Raw genomic sequence first — 14,400 nt, forward strand, 5'->3', positions numbered from 1 at the left:
TGGCCGGGCGTTGGGGCGTGGCCCGGAGGCGGGACAATACCAGGCAGGGGCTGTGGTTTGAAACAGAGGCGGGGCCTGCGCCGGATGTGGGCGGGTATGTGAGCGGGGCGTGGCATGGCAGGGCTAGGGGCGTGGCGTATGGGGTGCTGGGCTTGGGCGGGACTGGACCGAGTGGGACCTGGCGGGATTCGGGCGGAGGGGCGGAGCGGGGAGGGGCGGGAACCGGGCTGGTCACGCTGCGGCTGCGCGTTGCGATTCTTCGTAGTTCGCCCGGGCGGGCGCGGCGGCGGCGGCGGCGGCGGTGACGGCGGTGGCGGTGGCGGCGGCGGTGGCGGCAGCGCGGGCCGGGATGCGGCGCTACCTGCGGGTCGTAGGGCTGTGCCTGGCCTGCGGCTTCTGCTCGCTGCTGTACGCCTTCAGCCAGCTCGCGGTGTCCTTGGAGGAAGGAGCTGCCGGGGGCCGCAGGCCGCAGGCCGCGGTAGTTTCCTGGCTGGCGGACGGCGGACGCGGCACCGGGAGAGGCGCGGGCAGCGCGGGCCCGGGCCGGACGGGCAGGTAAGAGCCGCATTGCCGGGAGTGGAGGTCTGGGAGGGCCGGACGCGCCGCTCCCATCACCGAGCACAGGCTGGCTGGCTTCAAGACTCAGTGTTAGACCAGTTAGAAATTGAATCGCTTTGCAACTTTCTGAAAGGTTCGTTGGAAGTAAGTGGTGTCCCACAAAATCCTAATTACACTGCGGCTAGTGGGATTCCCTCCTGTTTCCATGGAGTCGAAGCTGAGTTATTTGAGAATCAGGCTGGCGCTCTAGTTGAGCCCTCCACCTCCCAGGTGTCTAAATTTTCCTCCTAAATCTTAGCTTTTTATCATTAGCCGTGGCTAAAGAAATCTGGATGTGGCATAAAGCGAGCTGTGAATTTTTATTTTGAAAATATTCGTTTTTTTGGAAACGTAAAGGAAGTTCAGAAACATGAGTGATTCTTAATATGCTTATATCTATGGGAGGAGTAAGGTATGAAGAAATCACTTTTTAAAAAAAAATGAATATTTATAACATAGCATAATGAGTTGGTGGATTTGCATAAGTCACTGCCACGGTTAGAGTCATGAAATTTAAATGGAAAACTGTTTGGGCAGTTTACTTAATCGAGCGTTTCGCACTGCCTTGGTGGATTCCTGTGTTTGGGCAGTTCTGAGACCAACTAATTGGAGAGTGGAAGACAGGAATTGTAAAAAGAGACAGTAGCATCCACTTTGAGCTGTTGTCTATGTAGCATCTGAGAGTTGATGGTCTTTTCCAGAGGGAAGTGGGTGCAAAAGAGAAGCCAGCATGGAGATAGGGAGCTATTGGTTTATGGTTTGATTGTAGTCAGAGAAATGTGGGGTCTAGCTGTGCTCTCAGGTTCCACTGCCTACAACCTACACCCCCAGACCCCCAATAGGATTTGCCGAGGAGAGCAGAGGCAGGAGTATCATGAGTTCGAGGCCAGCCTGGGCTACACATTTAAAAGACTGGTGGTGGTGGTCCACGCCTTTAATTTCAGCACTCAGGAAGCAGAAATAGGCAGATCTCTGAGTTCTAGGCCAGCCTGGTCCGCAGAACAACGTTCAGGTTATCCAGGGCTCTACAGAGGAGCCCTGTCTCAAAACACACAAAAAAGTATTAATTGCCCAGAATTACATAAAAGTATTTGGGAAAAAAAAATCCAACTCGGAAGGAAAACATTTTTAAATGGTAAGGACAGTGTTTGAGAGAAATCTCCTTTCAACTAGTAGATCCTATTTGAAATGATTATTTCAAACTAGGCTTGGTGGCCTACACCTGTATTCTCAGCATTCAGGAGGTAAGGTAGGAGGATGGAAAATTAAGTACCTGTCTGGTTTTCCTTGGGAGTTCCAGGCCAGCCTGGGCCGCATAATGAGACCCAGGTTCAACAGACCAAGGACTGAGTTTGTATCCTAGCCATAAGGGACTTGCCTTGTCAGGTGCCAAGTTCAGCCCCTCCAGGAGTTAGTAGAGAGAGTAGTAGAGTCAGTCAGAGAAACCTGTGCCTCCATCCAGTCACTTTTGCAGGCGCCCTTGATCACAGGGTCCCTTCTCTGCTACACTGAAGTATAATCGACAAGAGTTACCTATGTTTAATACCAACAGCTTGATATTTTTGACGCACCTTCTGAAATGATCATCACTTCTTTTCAGACTGGCTAGACCTCCAGTTCATGTTTGCTGAATCGTGTCGACATTGGTAGGATATACGGAGAATGTAAAGACGAGAGACGGAGAGGGCTTTTGAGTCACCAACTTTACTTTGCCACGTACTGGGTGTGTGACTTCCTGATTAGATGTGGAACATTTGTGAGGACTGAAGTGACATAGTTGCATAGATTGCTTAGTACCGTACCTGGCACCATAAAACTAGCTGATACGGTGATTGTTTTAATTTTCAGGTGTAAGCATATATCCTCCCTCCCCCCCCACCTCTCACTTTGGGAAGACATATCTATTCTTTGTGACCTAGTCAGAAACCTGGTAACCACAGTCAGTAATCTGTGTTTTAACCATGAGCTATTGCTACACTGCAGATAAACACTGAGAAGCTCTGACAGTTGAGAGATAGATTTGACCATTATGTCTTTGCATTGCTGTTTCCCCTTCCTCGGATCTGTTTTTGAAGGAAAGGGAATTAGGGTAGTGAATGCTGGAGAAAGTAAGAGTACTTAGGGAGGGAAGGCCCTCACTCTGTGTCATTAGATGAGGCTTGTGCCGCCAGGGCCACACCTGCACTCTAGCTTACAGGATGATGTAGTGGCTTCTCCTCACATCTTTGTTGAGTGCTATTTGGGCTGCTATAGGAAAACTTCAGATTGTGCAGATTGGAAACAACACTGATACATTGTTTCTCATACCTTTTTGCTGTGTGCTCACATGGCCAGGCAGGTCTATAGCTGCTTCTTGTAATCTCATTCTTGGGGCACTGACCCTTATGGTCTAATCACATACCGAAGGCCCCATCTATCCCTGACGTCAGTCGTCACATGGGACATAAGGATTTTCTGGTGAGGGAGGCATACAAAAACAGTCCAAATACTTAGCATAGTATTTAGTAAGAGTTAGTAATTAATATTATGAGCTTTTTGAGATACTCATCTCACTAAACAGTGTAGTTTTGGCTTAGAGATCTTAAAGTATAAATATTCATTTCTTTTCTATGTTTTGGTTTTTCGGGAAAGGGTTTCTCTGTATAGCCCTGGCTGTCCTGGAACTCACTCTGTAGACCAGGCTGACCTCGAACTCAGAAATCTGCCTGCCTCTGCCTCCCAAGTGCTGGGATTAAAGATGTGTGCCACCATCATCTGGCTAAATACTCATTTCTATTGAAATTCTTCTCCCTGCATGGTTTTTGTTTAGAAAGTATATCTTTTTAAAAAACATTATTTTATGTATATGAGTCCACTGTAGCTGTAGAGATGGTTGTGAGCCTTCATGTGGCTGTTGGGAATTAAATTTTTGGGACCTCTGCTTGCTCTGGTCAACCCCACTCACTCAGTCCCTTCTCACTCTGGCCCAAAGATTGATTTATTATTATATCTAAGTACACTGTAGCTGATTTCAGATGCACCAGAAGAGGGCGTCAGATCTCATTACAGTTGGTTGTTAGCCACCACGTGGTTGCTGGGATTTGAACTTAGGATCTTTGGAAGAGCAGTCAGTGCTCTTACCTGCTCAGCTTTTGGAAAGTGTATGATAAAATTGCAGTGGATGATAAAATTTTTTGTTTTCAGATTGGCTATTTTTTCTTTATTGTTCTTAATCTTTACTATGCATAGAATGACTTTCTTCCAGAGTCCCTCCTCTCACACATTAAGGGAAACATTTACATCTGTGATCTAGATTTACTCTTTGTCAGGGGGAGAGTGTGTGCTTTGTGGTCACTTCATGAAATGGCGAGACAGTTTCAACGCCATCTGCTAATGTAACTACCTTCCCTCACTTTCTGAGAGATCTAGGAAAGGGGAAGATCCAATTTAGAGCTAGAAATGAAGTGGTCTAGACACAAAAGCAGTTCCAAGTGAGTTGCCCAGGCAGATTGTAAATCCTGGTAACCTGGTAGCATTCTGAGAATAATCTTTAAAGTGCATGTATGAATTTTGGGCTCCTGCGTGGTCACAGGTGCCCAGGCTTGGGATTGTATAACACTGAGCCTTGTAGCCTAAACTCACTCCTCCATATTCTCACAGTGGATTTGCCTGAAATTTTCCTTGACTCTCAAGAGTCAAGAAAATCTTCTGTTGTATACAGGTTTTAAATAAAGTCTTGTGGTTATTATGGACATTTTGGAAAGAGCAAATACCCTTTTCAGTTTAATAAAGAAGACTGTTGTATCCTATATGACTTGGTCCTAGAAATCTGACTGGAGCAGTGAGGGAGTGAAGAAAGGACAGACAGACAGACAGACAGACACATATATAGCAAAGCTGGGGTGGTGTGGTGGGCACCTACATGCTGGCGTGGTACCTCAGCACAGAGGAAAGAGTTGCCAGTGAGCAGTGTCTGTAGTGAAGTCATAGACTGTAAACCTCGGAGGAGGAAAATGGGGTTGGGAGTTTTAGCACACACTGGTCAGTCTTACTCAGCTCCACTGTCCGTAATTGTACTTGTCTACCCTGTTATAATCACACTCCCCTGAGCCTCATGGGAGGGGGTGTGGCTTGAGGGGGAGGGGCTTTCCTGTTCTCCTGGCTCTGAGGTTAGCTCCTTGACGGGTCAGTGAGGCACATTCACTCAGGACTCCATCTGCTCTTCACACGTTTGCTCAGGGCCTCCTCAGATCCCTGCAGAAGGCATCTGGTCTTGGGTTTGAGTCCAATTCAAGCCTGAGAGGTGTTCCTGAGGAGAGCAGTATTGTGAAGTGCCTCTGTCAGTGATGTCTGCTTGTGTCCTTGGTGCGGTCTCACTGTTACTCACACCAGCCTACATCTCCTAGACGCAGGTTTCAGCCTCCCAAGTAGCTGGTGCCAGGCGGTTTTGTTTTGTTTTTAACCCTGGCTGTCCTGGAACTCAAGGAGATCACCTGCCTCCGACTTTCCATCCAACACAACTGACTCTCCAAAGAAGCCTTACATCTCCACTTCACTTTCTCTTCTTCTGGATTTATTTCTATTTAACTGTGTGTGTGTGTGTGTGTGAGTGTGTGTGTAGGCCAGAAGAGGGTGTCAGGTCCCTGGGTGCTGGAGTTAGACAGTTTGAGCTGCCTGCTGTGCATGCTGGAATCAAACTCAGGTCCTCTGCAAGAGCCGCAGATGCGTTCACCCGGTAGATCCTCTTTGCAGTCTCCTTAGTGTTTCTGTTTTGTGTTTTTCATAATGGTAGGTGCAGTGCATATTCTAACTGTGTTCTTACATATCCAAAAATCTTTCCTGTGTGTGTAGCATATGCGTGTGTATATGTTCATGTATATACTTGTGTGCACATGTGCATATGTGTGTGTCTAACATATATATGTATATATATGTATTATGTATGTGTATGAATGTATGTGTGTATGTGTGTGTGTATGTGGACCAGAGGTTGACATGTGATGTCTTCTCTCAATCGCCTTTTTTCTGAGACAGGTTTCTCACTGACCATGGAGCTGGCCTGGCTGGACAGCAGACCCAGGGATCTTCCTGTCTCCACCTGCAGCACTGGGGTCCCAGGCGTCCTGCCGTGTTTGGCTTTTTACCTGTGCGATGAGGATCCCGACCGGCCTCACACTTGTTTCTCACTTTACTGAGTAAAGTCTCCTCAACCCCCAATGGGAAATTTTAAATCTTGCCTATGTTCTGTGTGTTTTCCAACATGGTGTTAAAACCAAGAAACACCCTAAAACTGTCAAGTTTTATATGTCTGCATTTGCTCTTAATAGAGTTTACTGACTGCCCACCAAGAGCCCCGTATCTGTTAGTAGTACCTTCCCATGCTGATTCTTAGCCCTGCAGCCCTTGATCCCGCAAGTCTGCTGTGGTTGCAGATTTGCTTATCCCGAACATTTCTCGTCCTGAATCCTTGAGAGTAGAGTTTGAGTTTGCCCTCTTTCATTTAGTTTGTCTTTTAGGGTTCACCCAGAGCATGGATGACTACGCTTGGTACTATTTTATTAAACAGATCTAACACATTCCGTTCATTAACTGATAGGCATTTGGGTGGTTTTCCACTGTTTGACTGTTAGGAATAATGGTGCTATGAACACTCATTTGCCTTTACTTTTGTTGTTATTTTGGGGCAGGGTCTCTTGTAGCTAAGGCTAGCCTCACACTCACTCTCTGACCTGAGGTGATCTCCTCCTTCTATCACTCTACCGGGCCATAGACACTTTTCCTATAAACATAGCTAGTGTTCTTGAGTGTTTAGGAGTGGAAGTAATGGAATATTGTGGCTTAAACGTGTACCCTTTTTCTAACTTATTTTGTGTGCGCATATGTGTGTCCTAGTGACTATGGAGGTTGGAGGACAGCCTGCAGCGGTCTGTTCTCTCCTTTCACTGTGTGGGTTCCAGAGTGTTCTCAGGTTGTCACGATGAGCTTCAAGCCGCTTTACCTGCGGAGCCGTGTTGCTAGTCCCTAAGTTAATGCCTTAAAAGAGAGTTGTGGCTTACATTACTCCTGCTTTTTTAACAACTCAAGTTTTTCAGTAGTTTATAAACTAACAAAAACTATAACAATTTCTTTTTTTTTTTTTAAGATTTATTTATTATGTGTAAGTACACTGTAGCTGTCTTCAGATACTCCAGAAGAGGGCGTCAGATCTCATTACAGATGGTTGTGAGCCACCATGTGGTTGCTGGGATTTGAACTCAGGACCTTTGGAAGAACAGTCAGTGCTCTTAACCACTGAGCCATCTCCCCAGCTCCCACAATAACAATTTGTTAAGCATTAAGAGACTGTGGCTATGACTCTACATTGAGCATCTCATTCTGAAACCCAGGCTAAAGAGGTCCAGCCAGATAGGAAATCCTATCTTAGCTCAGAGGGTAGGGGTACACGCGAGTGCTATTGGAGAATTGGGTAGGTATCCCACATTGCAATATCAAAGATGATATTTTCTCATTCCCCACTGGACATGTGTGATCTGGGCCTTTTACTCACTGGAGTTTGCCAGTATATTTGATCATTGAGTTGATAATGTGTTGAATAAACAGGAAGAGAAAGCAGAACTTGGCGTTTATAGGAGGAAGTTGGCCCAGAAGCTGACTGGGAGAGTACCCAGTAGGTCAGCTTGCCACAGAACTGGCATTTAGTGCTGCCTTCTGCTTGGATGGCTACCTTGCACCCGCTCCTGTTATTTCTCCTTAAGTATCTTAAAGTGTGTGTCCCTGGGCTCAAAGGCCAAGAAGCAGGGTTTCAAAGTTGCCATGCTTTAAAAATAAGGGCAGTGTATTCATTAAAACAGTAAGAATATACCTAGATTTTGGATGAGACAAGAAGTCTACCTGCCTGCTGATAGAAGTGCTGTAGAATTTATTGGCATCCTGAACTTTCTGAACTTTGACCTCATTGTTTGACACCAGCAAAATCCAGAGACCTTTGTGTATTTCTAAAATTTTATAAGATTAAAACTCATTAGACGTTTGAGGGGATGAATGGGTACAACAGTTCATATACCTATGCATAGTAGACAAGCCAGTGGCAGTACTTTTGATGAAAAATTCTTCGGTGGGGCTGTAACCAGAGAGTTCTTGTCTCATCCTCTGGGGTTACAGAATTCCAGGCTTGTGCTCCACTCCTGAGTCCTGTGTGGGCGCTTGCTTGCTACACTTGCTACACTGTTTCTCATTCAGGCTTGGCCTTGGTTACTTCAGTTATCCTGCTACTGCTTGGTTAATGAGGTAGAGGCTAGGACCCTGTATCTGTCGGTCTAATAAGTGACCTCAGGACCAGAGAGATTTTGGAAACAATGCACAAATGATTTGTTGTATAAAACAAGTGAGAGCTGCAAAGGAAATGGCATTGTTACACCCAACTTCACAAGGTAATTTTTATTGGAAAACTGAGATTTCTATTTTCATTTCTGTTGTTACCCTGTTGTGCAGTTTGACCGGAGACATGGAATAATCTGGTTAGTTCCAGTCCCCCATGCCCACCCCTCCCACCTCCACCGCTACCCCTGGCCAAGAACAAAGGTACATGCTAGGTGTTGATTGTAAATAAACTGTTAAAATAACACTGAAAATGTCTTTATCTGAAAAGTTTGTGAGGCTTATTAAATGGACCTTCAGGCACTTGAATTTGACACAATTTGAAATATATGTTATTAGTTAGGGTACCACTGAGTTTGGCTGCCTATAAGAAATGCCGTTTCTAATCAAGAGACAAGCATTATTATTAGACACACATTTATTTTCCTGACTAACTTCTTTTTAAAATTAAGACATATAACTTTGTGGGCTTAGATATATCTGTCAGGAAAACCTTGTGTAACAGTATAACTTTTCCTAGTGACCTTAACATCCTATTGCTGTAGTTGTTTATACAGTAGTGTACAGAAATCCATAGGCAGTATTTAAAAGATCACCAGTCAGACCCTGGTCCCAGAATCGTCCCAGAGTCATCATTAGTCCTAGAGATGGTAATATGACTTCCGGCTGAGGACTCCAGTCTTAGATCATAGATCAAGGAGGTTTGTGGGACATTAGACCCAAGAGTTTTGCAAGTCTGACATTTTATAGATGTTTTGATATCAGAATAGTAACTTTTAATTGACTCCATGGAGAAGACAGAGCCCCATGCTGCTAGGATGAGGTGTCCTAGGTCACTGACGTGCCCGACTCTGTCCCTAAGGGTGGTCAGCGTCAGATGGCTGCATTGGGAGGCAGTGACCGTGAGCCATTTTTGCAGCAAGAGCCACCTTTTCTCCGGCCTTAGGAGGAAAGCTGCAGTGTCCTCAGCTCAGCGTTTGGAGCGCAGCAAAGCAGGGGTAGGAGTGAAGGCTGTCTTGTGTCCAGCTTGAAACACCGTAAGAGTAGTTTCAGTCAATCAATTGGAGTGTATTTAATGATTCTTTTCTCCCATTATACCTGCATTTGTGACATTTTATTTTTGTTATAAACAGAAGATGTTGGTGAAATGAGTTTTCTAAGATAGTACCCATAATCTAAGAAGAAAAAGATAAGATGTATGGGCGTCTTAGTCAGAGGGAGGAGACCTTAATGTTCACAAAGAGTTCCTGACCAGAAAACATTTCTATTCATAAGATAGTCTCACCTAGTGGGTTTATTTAAAATTTTGAGCCCTAAGAAGACATTGGTTTCCTGAAAATGCTTCAGTTTTTCTATAGCAATTGGGTTTTCAGTTTGGTTGCTCTAAAGCTGAGCAGAAAGTGATTGTTATTCAGGGAATTCCTTGGCAGTGCCTAATCTGAATGCTCACCAGGCCTGTTATTTCTTCTCACTGTCAGGTGTAAAGAGTTCTCTCTGAGTTACTGGAATCCCTATTGGATGCTGCCCTCTGATGTTTGTGGAATGAACTGCTTTTGGGAAGCGGCTTTTAGGTAGGCCCTTGATATTTAATTAGTAGATGAGAGTGGGTAAGATTAGGTAGTAGATGATCAAACCTTTCGCTGTACAAAACTTTCTTTTCCTGTATTTCAGTATCATATAACTAAGTTGATTTTTCTGGTTGGGTTTTCTCTTCCTTTATCTCATCTTTTACTTATTATTAACTTTAATAATATTATGTGTAAATGCTCAATTTTTCCAAATGTTATTAAGATAAACTATAAATTTTAGAGGAATTTATGATTGAGCTTAACTGATAAATTGATACATAGGTGTGTTCTAGTTTGATAAAATATTCTCACTGCATGCAGCTTGGGAGGAAAGGGCTTATTTGGTTTATACTTCCAGGTCACAGAGTTCATTTCTGAAGGAAGTCAGGGGAGGAACTCAAGGCAGGAACATGGAGGAGTGTTTGCATGCTTACCTCAGCTGCCCTTACAGAGCCAAGGCCCTCCGACCTCTGGGTGGTACCTCTCACACTGTTCATTACGACAGTCTCTCAAACATGCCCACATGCCATTCTGATCTAGGTGCTCTGCTCTCGGATGACTCTTAAGCTGTGTCAAGTGAACAATTTATGTAGACAAGATGATAAAAGGCTTCCACTAGACATTACAGATAGTGTGTGTGTATACATGCAGTTATCTAAAGCTAGAATCGTTAATACTGGGTATTTAGTGCCCAGTATTTATAACTCCTGGGGCTGGTGAGATTGTTCATCTGGTAAAGATACTTGAGCTGACATGCCTCACACTGCGTTGGCTCTCAGGACACATAGTGGAGGAAGATGATTGCCGCCTGCAGGTGACTCTTTGGCATCCATGTGTGTACTGTGTGTGCATACCCGCCTCAAATAAATAAAATATAAAAAAACCCCAAAAGGTAGTGTGCTAAAACACTCTTGGAGGGGATGTGACAGCTAAGGAAGGATTGTGTTATCTTTAGCCTGGAGGTGTTAGGGGAAGAGGAGGGTAAAGACATCCTTACTGAAGGAGTGTAACCTTTTAAGTCACTGCGTGAGGAAGGCTATATTGGATTGTATCCCATCCTGCTCTTGCCTTCATGGAGGAATCAAGTATTGATACGAGTAGGTAAGGCAGTCACAGTCCTGAGACATTGCTAGAGGAGAACCTGGGATGGCCTGACTTGTCCTTTGAGAGCAAGAGCGTTTGAGGCTCACTATGTAATGGTTAATTTAAACTCACACTGTTTGCCAGGACCATGCCAGTTACTGCATTCTCGAGTCAGGATGGGGACACTCTTGTGTTTCAGAGCTTGCCTGGTAATGTTTGCAGTAGTGACCTTGGGTAGAGAATGAGAAGACTTGACATTTCGTGAAGGCCTCATGTCGGGAATTGATGAGAGGAAACTATCACAGTTGAAGGCCAACCTAACCTAGGCAGTTTCCTCCTGAGCCTGCCTTCCCGTTCACTGTGCGTTATGTCAGGTTGACAGTCAAAACCAACCATTACTACTCCAGTCAGAAGCTTAGGACATAGGAAGTGGGAGAGCTTCCAAAAGGACTTGAGGGGTGGCTGGGTAGGAAGCCTGCCAAGGGAGCTGGATCCCTGTTGTCGCAACAAAATCTAACCCCTTTGTAGTCCAGGGCTCCTCTCTTTGTGAGTGGTCTGCGGGATCCTGCTGGGCCCTAGGACTGTGTGCCCAGCTTCCAGTCCCTGCCATGCTGTGAGGTGTCCTTGTGCCCATGGGCAGGCAGTGCTGTGCCTCCCGCTTATATTATTCTCTACTGGATTAGGAGAGCCTGTTGGTGTTCTTTGAATTATCTAGAGATTTCCTCTTGTTATATGGAAAATAGATTTTATTTTAAAACTGTTTTGGTAGCATTTATCTTGCTGTTGAGTTCAGATAAAGCACATTTTCAGAGCATGATGATGATCCTACTGTTCACTTGGGCCAGAGTCACCAGAATGGCTGCTTCCCTCTGAAAGCTTCGTAAACTTCAGCTGTCAGTCCCTGCAGCGTAGAAGATTCCAGTGGATTTCTTTTCATTCTTCTGCAGTTGTTTCTGTTCTTGGTGCTGAGGGGTAGAGACTTCAGTGCATGTTTCATCTTGTCACCTTGTGTGCTGTAGTCTGCATGATGCTACCAGAGTGTGACACCCACAGCTGAGCATCCATAGTAACGTGTGGGGAGTGCGTGAACTGTTTTAGTTTTGCTTTGTTGTTGTCTCTGAGACAGTGTCGGGTCTTGTGGAGCATAGATGACAGATCTCACACTTGCTGTCTAGCTGAGAGTGACCCTGGCCTCCTGACCGGTTGCTTCCAGCTCCCGAGTCCAGGTATTGTAAGCATGACTGCTTCTTGAGTCTGCTTTTAGGCAGATTTCGTTTTCTTTCCTTGAGGAACATCTTTCTTTGCTTCTAAGGTGTAAGTGTTAACATTGTCTGCAGGGTTCTGTGCAGAGCAAAGTGTGACTGTTACGGGTCAGTTAACAGCTAAGCTGCTCCTGACTCCTGAGTCTGGGATGTACTCTATGTGTGGACCAGTTAAGCAACTGAATGTATTGGAGATTCTCAAATTATGATTTCGTTTTTCCTGAGACAGTCTTGTTTTGGAGCCGAGACTGGATCCTCTTTCCTCTGCCTTCCAAGTGCTGAAACTAAGCGTACAGCACCTTGCCTGGTGTGATGTTTTAATTTTGTTGTTGTTGTTTAGACTTACTTTGTGTGTTTGAGTGTTTTGCCTGCATATATGTCTGTGCACCAAATGTGTGGTCTGGTGCCTGCAGAAGTCAGAACAGGGTGTCAGATCCTGGGCATTGGAGTTGCAGATGGTTGTGAGCCACCTTGTGGACAATGACAGTGGAGACCATGTACGAAAGCAGAAATCTTGGATGCCCTGTTAAACAAAACTAAAATAAGTAAAATCTTACCTTGGTTGGTGACATAAGCCTCTCCTAAGTACGTGAGAGGGCAAGGAAGGGGGATGGGCAGCTCCAGCACCCACCAGGCTTCTGCAAGAGCAAGGTGTGCTGAGCCTCAGGACCCGTCTTCCCTCCCTCAGGCTCATGTTTTAGTGAAGACGTTTTTAAAACCACTGTGAGGAGTAGTGAACAGGAGGATGATGTAGAATTCTGTGCCTCAATTGCCTTCTCTGTGACTGTGGCTTCTACTGCTCTGAGATGAACTAAATTTATGTTCCCATGTCACAGCATAAGTGGTACCCATGCAGCTTTCATGATAGGAAATGAAGGACTTAGCAGACATGAGGGCTTGGTATTAAAGGAGCAGTGGGGAGAAGGCACCACTTCTGTCCAGTGCCTTTACTAGAGCAGTGTAAACCACACCAAGGAGGGGAAGGGCCCCCCAGCCTGAATCCACTGCTCTGTTAGACAAAAGTTCCCGCCTAGGCAGGAAGAGGGCCTGAGGAGACCCTTCCTTCCCAAAAGAGACTGATGTGTAAGGTGCTTTCAGAAATGTTTACACACTTGGTGAGTGCAGCTGAATGGGTGCCAGTGGACAGAGTTACACGAACAACTTCCTTGTAATCAGTACGGCTTAAGATGAAATATTGAAATATTTATGGATGAAATCATAGAATACTTGCTTTATAGTGGTCTGATTTTGGGTTGAAGAAGGCATATGGAGGGGTTTTAAATGGAATTAAAAGTTTTATTTTTTTTTTTTAAATGAAGAGTTTGGGTATCTGAAGGGCAGGCCTCCTGTCTTGGCACCAGGGCGAGTGGTGAGTGGAGTTATGTTCTCGGGACCATTGCCTCGAGGAGGGCCGGCTGTGGAGAACTGGAGAAAGGGTAGACATACACGACTGGGTGATTGGGCTAGCATTGCAGTGTCTTGTAGCTTGATATTTCTTTTGCATTTTAAAAAGAACTTGTAAACTTGTGATTTTAAACACAGTAGAATGCCATTAGTTAGTAAGTCCATGCTGAACTGTGGGAAATGCTTCGTTGCTAGGTATGATATGAAAACAAGGCCCAATGAGAAAATGCACCTTGCTGTTGTTGCCTGTGGTGAGAGACTGGAAGAAACTGTGACTATGTTGAAGTCAGCTCTGATTTTCAGCATCAAGCCGCTGCACGTCCACATCTTTGCTGAAGACCAACTGCACCATAGCTTTAAAGACAGAGTAAGTACTTGGAGCTCAGTGACACTGCAGAGCGGACTGACCGTTAGTCTGCTGGGCTACGGCTGTCCTTCAGCAGCGCTCTCTCTAGAGCGTGCTTTCCAGGAGTCCAGGTGCAGTGTCCGGGAGCAGGCCACCTACGGCCTGCCAGGAACCAAGAGTTCATTTCCTTCCTCTGTCCAGGGTGTTTGGACTGAGAAGTGAGATAGAAGTAGGCAGAGTGCCGTATCATGGGCCATCATGTATAAAGAGCGGCTCCTGTTTTGTTGTGGCTGTAGTCAGGACTCATGGTTTAAGGCAGCTGTTCAAGCTCCAACCATCACCACCATATTGTATCCAATATGAGGAGAAGAGCGGAGGCCATGCTTCTTTCCTTCAGGGCCGTTTGCATCATAGGGTGACGTCTTCCACTTTTAATAGGAGCTTAAGCCTTTGGGTCCTAGCAGCTGCCAGAGGAGATGAGACTGTTCACTCAGGGCAGACGTGTCTCCTCCTCAACAACAGTTGCCCACACAGGAACTAGGGATGCCTATCAGAGGGACAGCCTGGTCCACAAAGGAAGATGACTGTGTACCCTGGGGTGGGGAGGTGATGGCTGTGGTGTGAGCCCTCAGCCCAACTCACCACTGCTCAGTCTAAGCTGCTAGGGATTGCTGTATGTGGTTTAACTACTGCTAGGGATTGCTGTGTGTGGTTTAATTACTGAGAAAGACTCTTTGCCTTCCAACTTCATTTCATGTTGAAGGAAAAATACCATTTGTAGCCT

The 14,400-nt window shown here is 45.5% G+C and overlaps 1 protein-coding gene across 2 annotated transcripts in view; it reads left to right on the forward strand.

Annotated features, from left to right (window-relative positions):
* Positions 1-317: 317 nt before the first annotated feature.
* Positions 318-14,400, forward strand: part of Gxylt1 (glucoside xylosyltransferase 1) — a 34,081-nt gene continuing 19,998 nt past the window's right edge. Inside the window, exons 1-3 of one of the 2 annotated variants that reach the window (XM_021183799.3) lie at positions 318-555; positions 9,432-9,524; positions 13,466-13,637. In XM_021183799.3, coding sequence (XP_021039458.1) covers positions 350-555; positions 9,432-9,524; positions 13,466-13,637 — 471 coding nt within the window. In that variant the 5' untranslated portion in view covers positions 318-349. The remainder of the gene's footprint in view (positions 556-9,431; positions 9,525-13,465; positions 13,638-14,400) is intronic. The other variant, XM_021183800.3, reaches the window with a different exon arrangement.

The sequence above is a fragment of the Mus caroli genome, unplaced genomic scaffold, assembly GCF_978045245.1.
Source record: "Mus caroli unplaced genomic scaffold, Mus_caroli_1 scaffold_16, whole genome shotgun sequence".
In the NCBI taxonomy this organism is placed as follows: domain Eukaryota; kingdom Metazoa; phylum Chordata; class Mammalia; order Rodentia; family Muridae; genus Mus; species Mus caroli.